Source organism: Siphateles boraxobius, unplaced genomic scaffold (genome assembly GCF_051911475.1).
Source record: "Siphateles boraxobius isolate OS27281-9 unplaced genomic scaffold, OSU_SipBor_1 137, whole genome shotgun sequence".
In the NCBI taxonomy this organism is placed as follows: Eukaryota; Metazoa; Chordata; class Actinopteri; order Cypriniformes; family Leuciscidae; genus Siphateles; species Siphateles boraxobius.
This window is the reverse complement of record NW_027508741.1, coordinates 2095001-2109708: the sequence shown is the minus strand read 5'-3', so window position 1 is coordinate 2109708 and position 14708 is coordinate 2095001. Positions and strand designations below refer to the sequence as shown.

Sequence of the window (14708 nt, the reverse complement as noted above, 5' to 3'; positions counted from 1 at the left end):
CACACACACACACACACACACGCACCTAACCAGTACATCACACACACTCACGCGCGCTTCAGGTGAGTGTACGCGCTACACCTGTACATCACACACACACACACGCTCGACCAGTACACCACACACACTCACGCGCGCTTCAGGTGAGTGTACGCGCTACACCTGTACATCACACACACACACACACGCTCGACCAGTACATCACACACACTCACGCGCGCTTCAGGTGAGTGTACGCGCTACACCTGTACATCACACACACACGCACACGCACTTAACCAGTACACCACACACACTCACGCACTTAACCAGTACATCACACACACTCATGCACGCTTCAGGTGAGTGTACGCGCTACACCTGTACATCACACACACACGCTCGACCAGTACACCACACACACTCACGCACTTAACCAGTACATCACACACACTCACGCGCGCTTCAGGTGAGTGCACGCGCTACACCTGTACATCACACACACACGCTCGACCAGTACACCACACACACTCACGCACTTAACCAGTACGTCACACACACTCACGAACTTAACCAGTACATCACACACACTCATGCACGCTTCAGGTGAGTGTACGCGCTACACCTGTACATCACACACACACACACACGCACTTAACCAGTACATCACACACACTCACGCACGCTTCAGGTGAGTGTACGCGCTACACCTGTACATCACACACACACACGCTCGACCAGTACACCACACACACTCACGCACTTAACCAGTACGTCACACACACTCACGCGCGCTTCAGGTGAGTGCACGCGCTACACCTGTACATCACACACACACGCTCGACCAGTACACCACACACACTCACGCACTTAACCAGTATGTCACACACACTCACGCACTTAAAGCTCCAGTAGGTAGCTTTTGTAAACAAATATTTGTTAAAACTCTCATTATGTCCTGACAGTAGAATATGAGACAGATAATCTGTGAAAAAAATCAAGCTCCTCTGGCTCCTCCCTGTGGTCCTACTGCCATTTGCAGAAATACACCGCTCCCGGTCAGAAACAACCAATCAGAGTCAGGAGGAATGTCTTAGCAGTGTCAATCACGCTCGTGTACGCACTGATCACCCCTCTCTTGCACAGCGCGAGCGCGTACCGTCGTTCGTGACTCTCCTGTTCAAACTCGTTCATCCAAATGAACAAATCTTTTTTCGAGTCATTTTGTTCATTCAACGAACGAAATGACTCGAAAAAAATATTGTTTCATTTTGAACGAGTCTTTTTCGGAGTCATTTCATTCATTCAACAAACGAATGACTCGAAAAAAGATTTGTTCATTTGGATGAACGAGTTCGAACAGGATCACGAACGTGCATCACAGAACAGAGCAAGGCGAGCATTTGTGCTTATAAAACTTAAAGTTTTTTATTTATTTTTGAAATGACTGATCGTTTCGCTAGATAAGACCCTTATTCATCGTCTGGTATCGTTTAAAGCCCTTTGAAGCTGCACTGAAACTGTCATTTGGTCCTCGAAACGTTTGTGTCCTATTGAAGTCCATTATATGGAGAAAAAGCCTGGAATGTTTTCATCAAAAAACTTAATTTCTTTTCGACTGAAGAAAGAAAGACATGGACATCTTGGATGACATGGGGGTGAGTAAATTATCAGCAAAAGTTTTTTTTTAAAGTGAACTAATCCTTTAACGTTATCTTAGTAGCTATTTATAACTTATAGAAAGAGTGCAACCTTATAAAGTTACATGTATTGCAAAATACATAATGATTTGAGGACCAACTTTGTAGTCAAAGTATGGGCAGGCCATAGTCAATGTAAAGCATATTGTAGATGTTTCGTCCCTATTAGTGAATGTTCCATAACTGTTTATAATCCGCCGTCATCGGTGGTCCTGCTTACTAGCCAGCACGTTCACAGCAGGCTCCGCTGTGAGGGAGGAGCTGTGGAGGGAGGAGCTGTGGGGGAGGAGCTGTGGAGGGAGGAGCTGTGGGGGAGGAGCTGTGGAGGAGGAGCTGTGGAGGGAGGAGCTGTGGGGGAGGAGCTGTGGAGGGAGGAGCTGTGGGGGAGGAGCTGTGGGGGAGGAGCTGTGGAGGAGGAGCTGTGGGGGAGGAGCTGTGGAGGGAGGAGCTGTGGAGGGAGGAGCTGTGGGGGAGGAGTTGTGGAGGGAGGAGCTGTGGGGGAGGAGCTGTGGGGGAGGAGCTGTGGAGGGAGGAGCTGTGGATGGTTGAGCTGTGGAGGGAGGAGCTGTGGGGGAGGAGCTGTGGAGGGAGGAGCTGTGGAGGGAGGAGCTGTGGGGGAGGAACTGTGGAGGGAGGAGCTGTGGAGGGAGGAGCTGTGGGGGGAGGAGCTGTGGAGGGAGGAGCTGTGGGGGGAGGAGCTGTGGAGGGAGGAGCTGTGGGGGAGGAACTGTGGAGGGAGGAGCTGTGGAGGGAGGAGCTGTGGGGGGAGGAGCTGTGGAGGGAGGAGCTGTGGAGGGAGGAGTTGTGGGGAGGAGCTGTGGAGGGAGGAGCTGTGGAGGGAGGGCTGTAGTGCAGCAGAGAGCAAGGGGGTTGGACCTGTAAGTTGTGCTTGTTCAAGTTTTCAGGCTAAGTCAACATTTTCTCGAAACTCCCTACTGCAGCTTTAACCAGTACACCACACACACTCACGCACTTAACTAGTACCACACACACACACACTCACGCACTTAACCAGTACATCACACACACTCACGCACTTAACTAGTACCACACACACACACTCACGCACTTAACCAGTACACCACACACACACTCACGCACTTAACCAGTACATCACACACACACTCACGCACTTAACTAGTACACCACACACACACTCACGCACTTAACCAGTACACCACACACACACTCACGCACTTAACTAGTACACCACACACACACTCACGCACTTAACCAGTACATCACACACACACTCACGCACTTAACCAGTACATCACACACACTCACGCACTTAACCAGTACATCACACACACTCACGCACTTAACCAGTACACCACACACACACTCACGCACTTAACCAGTACACCACACACACACTCACGCACTTAACTAGTACACCACACACACACTCACGCACTTAACCAGTACATCACACACACACTCACGCACTTAACCAGTACATCACACACACTCACGCACTTAACCAGTACATCACACACACTCACGCACTTAACCAGTACACCACACACACACTCACGCACTTAACCAGTACATCACACACACTCACGCACTTAACCAGTACACCACACACACTCACGCACTTAACCAGTACACCACACACACTCACGCACTTAACCAGTACACCACACACACACTCACGCACTTAACCAGTACATCACACACACTCACGCACTTAACCAGTACACCACACACACACTCACGCACTTAACTAGTACACCACACACACACTCACGCACTTAACCAGTACATCACACACACACTCACGCACTTAACCAGTACATCACACACACTCACGCACTTAACCAGTACATCACACACACTCACGCACTTAACCAGTACACCACACACACACTCACGCACTTAACTAGTACACCACACACACACTCACGCACTTAACCAGTACATCACACACACACTCACGCACTTAACCAGTACATCACACACACTCACGCACTTAACCAGTACATCACACACACTCACGCACTTAACCAGTACATCACACACACTCACGCACTTAACCAGTACACCACACACACACTCACGCACTTAACCAGTACATCACACACACTCACGCGCGCTTCAGGTTAGTGCACGCGCTACACCTGTACATCACACACTCACGCAGAACTCTCTCGGTTCCCTGCACACTTCCTGTCTCATCTCTCTCGGTTCCCTGCACACTTCCTGTCTCATCTCTCTCGGTTCCCTGCACACTTCCTGTCTCATCTCTCGGTTCCCTGCACACTTCCTGTCTCATCTCTCTCGGTTCCTTGCACACTTCCTGTCTCATCTCTCGGTTCCCTGCACACTTCCTGTCTCATCTCTCGGTTCCCTGCACACTTCCTGTCTCATCTCTCGGTTCCCTGCACACTTCCTGTCTCCTCTCTCTCGGTTCCCTGCACACTTCCTGTCTCCTCTCTCTCAGTTCCCTGCACACTTCCTGTCTCATCTCTCGGTTCCCTGCACACTTCCTGTCTCATCTCTCGGTTCCCTGCACACTTCCTGTCTCATCTCTCGGTTCCCTGCACACTTCCTTTCTCATCTCTCGGTTCCCTGCACACTTCCTGTCTCATCTCTCGGTTCCCTGCACACTTCCTTTCTCATCTCTCGGTTCCCTGCACACTTCCTGTGTCCTCTCTCTCAGTTCCCTGCACACTTCCTTTCTCATCTCTCGGTTCCCTGCACACTTCCTGTGTCCTCTCTCTCGGTTCTCTGCACACTTCCTGTGTCCTCTCTCTCGGTTCCCTGCACACTTCCTGTGTCCTCTCTCTCGGTTCCCTGCACACTTCCTGTCTCATCTCTCGGTTCCCTGCACACTTCCTTTCTCATCTCTCGGTTCCCTGCACACTTCCTGTGTCCTCTCTCTCAGTTCCCTGCACACTTCCTGTCTCATCTCTCGGTTCCATGCACACTTCCTGTCTCATCTCTCTCGGTTCTCTGCACACTTCCTGTCTCATTTCTCGGTTCCCTGCACACTTCCTGTCTCATCTCTCGGTTCCCTGCACACTTCCTGTCTCATCTCTCGGTTCCCTGCACACTTCCTGTCTCATCTCTCGGTTCCCTGCACACTTCCTGTCTCATCTTTCGGTTCCCTGCACACTTCCTGTCTCATCTCTCGGTTCCCTGCACACTTCCTGTCTCATCTCTCGGTTCTCTGCACACTTCCTGTCTCATCTCTTGGTTCCCTGCACACTTCCTGTCTCATCTCTCGGTTCCCTGCACACTTCCTGTCTCATCTCTCGGTTCCATGCACACTTCCTGTCTCATCTCTCGGTTCTCTGCTGTAACAGGAAGTTCCTGCGCGCGGTGTGTGACGTGCCTGAGCCGGAGGAACGCTTCAGTATCGATGAATATTCAGAGACGCTGATCCTCAACAGACCTGTGATCTACATCTCCATCAGTGAACTCATCAACACACACCGAGTCAGTGCCAACATTACATCACAATATGCTCCATAATTATATACTTCACAGTATACATGTTTTATAGAAAGCTGATTAAAAAGTACCAAAAAAAGACTATTATATAGTAATAGTCTAGTATTTAAATAGCCATGAACTCTGTAACAAAACGGCTTTATAAATCAATATTACTGTTGACTTGAAAGTCTAATCTGGACCTCCTCTCTGAAATAATGTATAAATATTAATTATTTAAAATTATGTCATATAATATTAGTAATCATTAAAAAAATTGCAAAATGAATTTAATTATAAAATAAATAACAAAAGTGTAACCTAAAATTATCCGTTTATTATTTATTTATTACAAACTCAAAATATCATTTAACTCAAAATATCGAGTAATAATCAATGAATCGATCGAAATGTTCTTGATAATCAACACTCAAATATTGAGTAGTACATAAACATTTTAATTGCAGAAGGCAGTTTTATTTTAACTCATTTCAGATTTAATTATTTCTACTCTAATTTGTTAATGAAATATAAACATTAACAATAAAATGCATTCAAATATACATTCAATAATAAAGTTAGCAGGTTAATTAAAAATATAATAAACTTATAATATAGTGCATATATTTCTTGTAAAATTTTCGGCCAAATGATTTTTTTATTTGTTTGGGAATCAGTTTTTTATTTTTACACTGGTCACATGATCATGTTTAATTCTGTGCAGTTAGTCATCCTGGAAATAAAATGTGATTGTGCACACAGTCTGCTGGTGCTCTTTCCTCCTGAAGCTGGTGTGTTACTGACGTGTGTGTGTGTGTGTGTGTGTGTGTGTGTGTGTGTGTGTGTGTGTGTGTGTGTGTGTGTGTGTGTGTGTGTGTGTGTGTCAGCTGCTGCTGGAGCATCAGGACTGTCTGTGTCCCGATCCGTCGGACCCTCTTCAGCAGCTCCTGCAGGATCTGGGATCAGTGCCGTCGCTGCAGGACCTCATCGGTACGTCATGCACAATCATTTCCAGTGAGATCCTGTCGTGTGTGTGTGTGAGAATGTGTGTGTGTGAGAGCTCCAGTGAGCGCCCTACCTAAATAAGCTTCTGAGGGCCCTTCAGTTCTGATTGTGTTCTAATGACATCTCACCAGTTCTTTCTTTAAAGATCCTGATTTATTTCAAGTGAAATCAGAGCTCACCGCCTGGAGCAGGACCAGATCTGTGTGTGTGTGTGTGTGTGTGTGTGTGTGTGTGTGTGTGTGTGTGTGTGTACACACCTACTTAACTATTTTTGGGGACAATTGTGTATCCAGAAGTGACCAAAATCTCCCTTTAGGGACATCCTCATGTAGGTGTGTGTGTGTGTGTGTGTGTGTGTGTGTGTGTGTGTGTGTGTGTGTGTGTGTGTGTGCAGGCGAGGGGCAGCTCAACCCCACAGATGTGGAGCAGTCTTTGGCTAAGATGGAGGTTTCTCTGACACTCACCAGCAAGTTTGACGTATTCGCGAGCTCTGATGACAGGCCTGATGCGCGGGGGCTTCTGCTGAGGTGGGCGGAGTCTGTCGGATCATGTGTGTCATGATGATGATGATGATGATGATGTCACTTCCTGTCTGTTCTTCAGCACGAAGCAGCTGATCATCGATGTGATCCGAACGCAGCCTGGTGACACACTCAGTGAGGTGCTTCAAGTCTCCGCCTCCAGAGATCAGGTAAACAGACCACACACACACACACACACACACTAAACATTACTGATCCAGTGACTGAAACTGCAGTTACACCATTCAGAGGAATGAGGAAATCTTTCAGTTAACTCTGTGTACAATGTGTGTGTATAAAAATAAATACATAAATAAATGTGTTATATATATGTGTATGTGTATATGTATACACACTTTTAATAATTTCTAAAACAATAAATTAAAAAAAACTATAATAAATTTGTGTGTATGATTGCATTTATTTTTTTTAGAACTTATCAATTTTATATATCAAATGTCAATAATAATAATAAAAAACACACATATTTTCACTCATATATTGAGTGTTCATCAGGACTTTTTGTCGCACTTGAACCACGAATACACAAAATATTGAATTGATTCGAGGAGTTTTGTGGTTGAAATTTAAAAAAGTAACAAATCCTTCCCTCGCGGCTCAATCCGACTCCTTTAGAAATGTGAGGAATGCTTCAGTACACATAGAAAAACCTAAAAATACTAAAACATTACCATAAAAATTATTTTATAATGTCTACATGAGTATCTGAATGCACACTGAATAACTGACTTTAGGACCCAGAGGAACAGCCCATCTAGAGTCATGACATATCATGATATATTGTTATTTTCCACAAGAGATCAGCGAAGACACAGTCTAAGATATTTAGAGCTGAATTAACAGTGTTATGCAATTTCATATTGAGTTATTTTGAATTTAAGTTGAAAGAATGTGAGGACTGTGCTTATATTACCATTTATTTATTAATCAAATGTAGTAATTTAAAGGTAAATCAAATTTAAAATAACACAAAAATTAGATTAAAAAAAAAAAGAATTATAATTCTAGGGCTTCGGGTCATGTTGACCCGCGAGGGTAAGTGTTATTAGGGCTGATTTCAGATCTTGAATGAATCCTTCATTAACTGTGTATAAAACACGAGTGTGTGTGTTCAGGAGGTGCAGCACGGCTGGATGATGCATCAGCGCGCTCAGAGAGACATCAGAACCCCAGAGAAGATGAAGAGGAACCAGTCGCTGGTGTCCGACGGCAGCCTGACCCTACAGGAGAAGAAGAGGAAGATCCAGAGGAACCTGAGGAGACTGGAGGCCCTGGGGACCCTGCGGCCCCCCGACACACACACACACATGCTGCAGCTCATCGCCAAGGTGTGTGTGTGTGTGTGTGTGCTGACCGAGTGCTGAAAACAGGGTTCCCACGGGTCCTTGAAACCCTTGACAGTTTGTGAATCTGAAAAAGAAAAAAATTCAAGGCTCTTGAAAGTTTTTGAAATAAACACACAGGTCCATGAAAGTGCTTGAATTTATTTAGTGCAAAAAGTTTTCAGAAAAAATTCCACATGATGTGTTATTCCGCCAACACTTCGTGGCTTGTGCACACTAGCTTGCTTGATTTACGCTAGTTCCACGCATTTACGCGTTGCGTTAAGTGTTTCCCGCGCGATGTACTTCGTTTTGTCTGTTGCCATGACGTTCACGCTCACGAAACTGCTACTCAACGTTTCTCACACACACCGTCAAACATTGCAGAAATGCGGCGCTACACGAGCCTCAGCTCTTCTCTGTGAAATCCTGCTAAAGTTAATATCAGATCATTTTAGAATACAGTTTAAGATGTACAGAATATTCTTCAGTTTTAGGCAAAACAGAAATACGACAAATAGAATATCAGACTTCTGTCATATGGCCAAAAATAATAATAAAAAAGCTTTTTGCATAGTTGTGTTTGACACATGAAAACTGTAACAGTGTTTCTTACAAGCAAACACGATGTCACCTCGCGCTCTCGGAGTGTGTGCCCACCTTCAGTCCTTGAGTGTGAAGTAAGCGAGGAGTGTGAAGTAAGCGAGGTGTGTGAAGTAAGCGAGGAGTGTGAAGTAAGCGAGGAGTGTGAAGTAAGCGAGGAGTGTGAAGTAAGCGAGGAGTGTGAAGTAAGCGAGGAGTGTGGAGTAAGCGAGGTGTGTGGAGTAAGCGAGGAGTGTGGAGTAAGCGAGGAGTGTGGAGTAAGCGAGGAGTGTGAAGTAAGCGAGGAGTGTGAAGTAAGCGAGGAGTGTGGAGTAAGCGAGGAGTGTGGAGTAAGCGAGGAGTGTGGAGTAAGCGAGGTGTGTGGAGTAAGCGAGGTGTGTGGAGTAAGCGAGGTGTGTGGAGTAAGCGAGGTGTGTGGAGTAAGCGAGGTGTGTGGAGTAAGCGAGGAGTGTGAAGTAAGCGAGGTGTGTGGAGTAAGCGAGGAGTGTGAAGCGAGGAGTGTGGAGTAAGCGAGGTGTGTGGAGTAAGCGAGGTGTGTGGAGTAAGCGAGGTGTGTGGAGTAAGCGAGGTGTGTGGAGTAAGCGAGGTGTGTGGAGTAAGCGAGGTGTGTGGAGTAAGCGAGGTGTGTGGAGTAAGCGAGGAGTGTGGAGTAAGCGAGGTGTGTGGAGTAAGCGAGGTGTGTGGAGTAAGCGAGGTGTGTGGAGTGAGCGAGGTGTGTGGAGTGAGCGAGGTGTGTGGAGTGAGCGAGGTGTGTGGAGTGAGCGAGGTGTGTGGAGTGAGCGAGGTGTGTGGAGTGAGCGAGGTGTGTGGAGTGAGCGAGGAGTGTGGAGTAAGCGAGGAGTGTGGAGTAAGCGAGGTGTGTGAAGTAAGCGAGGTGTGTGAAGTAAGCGAGGTGTGTGGAGTAAGCGAGGAGTGTGGAGTAAGCGAGGTGTGTGGAGTAAGCGAGGAGTGTGAAGCGAGGAGTGTGGAGTAAGCGAGGAGTGTGGAGTAAGCGAGGTGTGTGGAGTAAGCGAGGTGTGTGGAGTAAGCGAGGTGTGTGGAGTAAGCGAGGTGTGTGAAGTAAGCGAGGAGTGTGAAGAAAGCGAGGTGTGTGGAGTAAGCGAGGTGTGTGGAGTAAGCGAGGTGTGTGGAGTAAGCGAGGTGTGTGGAGTAAGCGAGGAGTGTGGAGTAAGCGAGGTGTGTGGAGTAAGCGAGGAGTGTGAAGCGAGGAGTGTGGAGTAAGCGAGGTGTGTGAAGTAAGCGAGGAGTGTGAAGTAAGCGAGGTGTGTGGAGTAAGCGAGGTGTGTGGAGTAAGCGAGGTGTGTGAAGTAAGCGAGGTGTGTGAAGTAAGCGAGGTGTGTGAAGTAAGCGAGGTGTGTGAAGTAAGCGAGGTGTGTGAAGTAAGCGAGGTGTGTGGAGTAAGCGAGGTGTGTGGAGTAAGCGAGGTGTGTGAAGTAAGCGAGGTGTGTGAAGTAAGCGAGGAGTGTGAAGTAAGCGAGGTGTGTGAAGTAAGCGAGGTGTGTGGAGTAAGCGAGGAGTGTGAAGTAAGCGAGGTGTGTGGAGTAAGCGAGGTGTGTGGAGTAAGCGAGGAGTGTGAAGTAAGCGAGGTGTGTGGAGTAAGCGAGGTGTGTGAAGTAAGCGAGGTGTGTCAAGTAAGCGAGGTGTGTGGAGTAAGCGAGGAGTGTGGAGTAAGCGAGGTGTGTGAAGTAAGCGAGGTGTGTGAAGTAAGCGAGGTGTGTGGAGTAAGCGAGGTGTGTGGAGTAAGCGAGGTGTGTGGAGTAAGCGAGGTGTGTGGAGTAAGCGAGGTGTGTGAAGTAAGCGAGGTGTGTGGAGTAAGCGAGGAGTGTGAAGTAAGCGAGGAGTGTGAAGTAAGCGAGGAGTGTGAAGTGAGCGAGGTGTGTGGAGTGAGCGAGGTGTGTGGAGTGAGCGAGGTGTGTGGAGTGAGCGAGGTGTGTGGAGTGAGCGAGGTGTGTGGAGTGAGCGAGGAGTGTGAAGTAAGCGAGGAGTGTGAAGTAAGCGAGGTGTGTGGAGTGAGCGAGGTGTGTGGAGTGAGCGAGGTGTGTGGAGTGAGCGAGGTGTGTGGAGTGAGCGAGGTGTGTGGAGTGAGCGAGGTGTGTGGAGTGAGCGAGGTGTGTGGAGTGAGCGAGGAGTGTGGAGTGAGCGAGGAGTGTGGAGTGAGCGAGGAGTGTGGAGTAAGCGCGGCGTGCGGAGTAAGCGCGGCGTGCGGAGTAAGCGCGGCGTGCGGAGTAAGCGCGGCGTGCGGAGTAAGCGCGGCGTGCGGAGTAAGCGCGGCGTGCGGAGTAAGCGCGGCGTGCGGAGTAAGCGCGGCGTGCGGAGTAAGCGCGGCGTGCGGAGTAAGCGAGGCGTGCGGAGTAAGCGAGGCGTGCGGAGTAAGCGAGGCGTGCGGAGTAAGCGAGGCGTGCGGAGTAAGCGAGGCGTGCGGAGTAAGCGAGGCGTGCGGAGTAAGCGAGGCGTGCGGAGTAAGCGAGGCGTGCGGAGTAAGCGAGGCGTGCGGAGTAAGCGAGGCGTGCGGAGTAAGCGAGGCGTGCGGAGTAAGCGAGGCGTGCGAACCCTGGGAAAGTACAGCTCATAAGCCCCACCTCCCCATGAAGTCTAACGGGACGCGATGGAAAATAAATCAAATTACAAATACACATGTTTTCTGTCAAGGGTAGTTTTTATCACCCTGATGTCAGTTTAATTGTTCGTTTTTTAAAATAAGTTTGTCTTAGTTATTTGTTGCTATAAAAATGGGAATGTGACGTCATGATTGACAGCTGTGATTGACAGCTTCTCTGAGTGAAGTATTACTGAGGCACAAATGGACTTTTGGGGCATTTTCAGGAGATTAGAGCTTCAGCTTTAATTTCTACATGTCTATAACGGCTTATTTCACACTGACATGAGTTGTTCTGCAGTGGTGTGTGTGTGTGTGTGTGTGTGTGTGTGTGTGTGTGTGTGTGTGTGTGTGTGTGTGTGTGTGTGTGTGTGTGAGAGAGGGGTGAGACCTTGATATCGCAATCTTCTTCACTTTTCACCAATGGCAGTGAAGGGTGTCGTCCATCTTTTTTACAGTCTCTGGTGCTGACTGTGTGTGTGTGTGTAGGACATCCGTCACCAGCGTGTGTATCGTCAGAGGCGTCAGGCGGAGCTGGTGAAACTCAGACAGACGCTGCACAGTCTTCAGTGCAAGAGCTCCTTCCACTCAGAGCAGGTCGACTACTACAGCCAGTACATCAACACCTGCCTACACAACCTCACCGCCAGGTACACACACACACACACACATCAACACCTGCCTACAGAACCTCACCGCCAGGTACACACACACACACACACACATCAACACCTGCCTACACAACCTCACCGCCAGGTACACACACACACACACACACACACACACACACACACACACATCAACACCTGCCTACACAACCTCACCGCCAGGTACACACACACACACACACACATCAACACCTGCCTACACAACCTCACCGCCAGGTACACACACACATCAACACCTGCCTACACAACCTCACCGCCAGGTACACACACACACACACACACACATCAACACCTGCCTACACAACCTCACCGCCAGGTACACACACACACACACACATCAACACCTGCCTACACAACCTCACCGCCAGGTACACACACACACACACATCAACACCTGCCTACACAACCTCACCGCCAGGTACACACACACACACACACACACACACATCAACACCTGCCTACACAACCTCACCGCCAGGTACACACACACACACACATCAACACCTGCCTACACAACCTCACCGCCAGGTACACACACACACACACACACATCAACACCTGCCTACACAACCTCACCGCCAGGTACACACACACACATCAACACCTGCCTACACAACCTCACCGCCAGGTACACACACACACACACACACAAACATCAACACCTGCCTACACAACCTCACCGCCAGGTACACACACATCAACACCTGCCTACACAACCTCACCGCCAGGTACACACACACACACACACACACATCAACACCTGCCTACACAACCTCACCGCCAGGTACACACACACACACACACACATCAACACCTGCCTACACAACCTCACCGCCAGGTACACACACACACATCAACACCTGCCTACACAACCTCACCGCCAGGTACACACACACACACACACACAAACATCAACACCTGCCTACACAACCTCACCGCCAGGTACACACACACACACATCAACACCTGCCTACACAACCTCACCGCCAGGTACACACACACACATCAACACCTGCCTACACAACCTCACCGCCAGGTACACACACACACACACATCAACACCTGCCTACACAACCTCACCGCCAGGTACACACACACACACACATCAACACCTGCCTACACAACCTCACCGCCAGGTACACACACACACACACACATCAACACCTGCCTACACAACCTCACCGCCAGGTACACACACACACACACACACATCAACACCTGCCTACACAACCTCACCGCCAGGTACACACACACACACACATCAACACCTGCATACACAACCTCACCGCCAGGTACACACACACATCAACACCTGCCTAAACAACCTCACCGCCAGGTACACACACACACACACATCAACACCTGCCTACACAACCTCACCGCCAGGTACACACACACACATATCAACACCTGCCTACACAACCTCACCGCCAGGTACACACACACACACACACAATCATCAACACCTGCCTACACAACCTCACCGCCAGGTACACGCACACACACACACACACACACACACATCAACACCTGCCTACACAACCTCACCGCCAGGTACACACACACACACACACACACACACACACACACACACACATCAACACCTGCCTACACAACCTCACTGCCAGGTACACACACACACACACACACATCAACACCTGCCTACACAACCTCACCGCCAGGTACACACACACACACACACACATCAACACCTGCCTACACAACCTCACCGCCAGGTACACACACACACACACATCAACACCTGCCTACACAACCTCACCGCCAGGTACACACACACACACACACACACATCAACACCTGCCTACACAACCTCACCGCCAGGTACACACACACACACACATCAACACCTGCCTACACAACCTCACCGCCAGGTACACACACACACACATCAACACCTGCCTACACAACCTCACCGCCAGGTACACACACACACACACATCAACACCTGCCTACACAACCTCACCGCCAGGTACACAAACACACACACATCAACACCTGCATACACAACCTCACCGCCAGGTACACACACACACATCAACACCTGCCTAAACAACCTCACGGCCAGGTACACACACACACACACACACACACATCAACACCTGCCTAAACAACCTCACCGCCAGGTACACACACACACACACACACATCAACACCTGCCTACACAACCTCACCGCCAGGTACACACACACACACACATCAACACCTGCCTACACAACCTCACCGCCAGGTACACACACACACACACACACACATCAACACCTGCCTACACAACCTCACCGCCAGGTACACAAACACACACACATCAACACCTGCATACACAACCTCACCGCCAGGTACACACACTCACATCAACACCTGCCTACACAACCTCACCGCCAGGTACACACACACACACACATCAACACCTGCCTACACAACCTCACCGCCAGGTACACACACACACACATCAACACCTGCCTACACAACCTTACCGCCAGGTACACACACACACACACATCAACACCTGCCTACACAACCTCACCGCCAGGTACACAAACACACACACATCAACACCTGCATACACAACCTCACCGCCAGGTACACACACACACATCAACACCTGCCTAAACAACCTCACGGCCAGGTACACACACACACACACACACACACATCAACACCTGCCTAAACAACCTCACCGCCAGGTACACACACACACACACACACACATCAACACCTGCCTACACAACCTCACCGCCAGGTACACACACACATCAACACCTGCCTACACAGCCATCACCGCCAGGTACACACACACACACACACACACACACCAACACCTGCCTACACAACCTCAC

The 14708-nt window shown here is 49.0% G+C and overlaps 1 protein-coding gene across 1 annotated transcript in view; it reads left to right on the top strand.

The window, feature by feature from the left end:
* iqgap3 (IQ motif containing GTPase activating protein 3) overlaps positions 1–14708 on the top strand; it is a 52151-nt gene that overhangs the window by 33995 nt on the left and 3448 nt on the right. Inside the window, exons 30-35 of the mRNA XM_077229976.1 lie at positions 4991–5123; positions 6005–6107; positions 6517–6649; positions 6726–6813; positions 7780–7992; positions 11675–11835. Coding sequence (XP_077086091.1) covers positions 4991–5123; positions 6005–6107; positions 6517–6649; positions 6726–6813; positions 7780–7992; positions 11675–11835 — 831 coding nt within the window. The remainder of the gene's footprint in view (positions 1–4990; positions 5124–6004; positions 6108–6516; positions 6650–6725; positions 6814–7779; positions 7993–11674; positions 11836–14708) is intronic.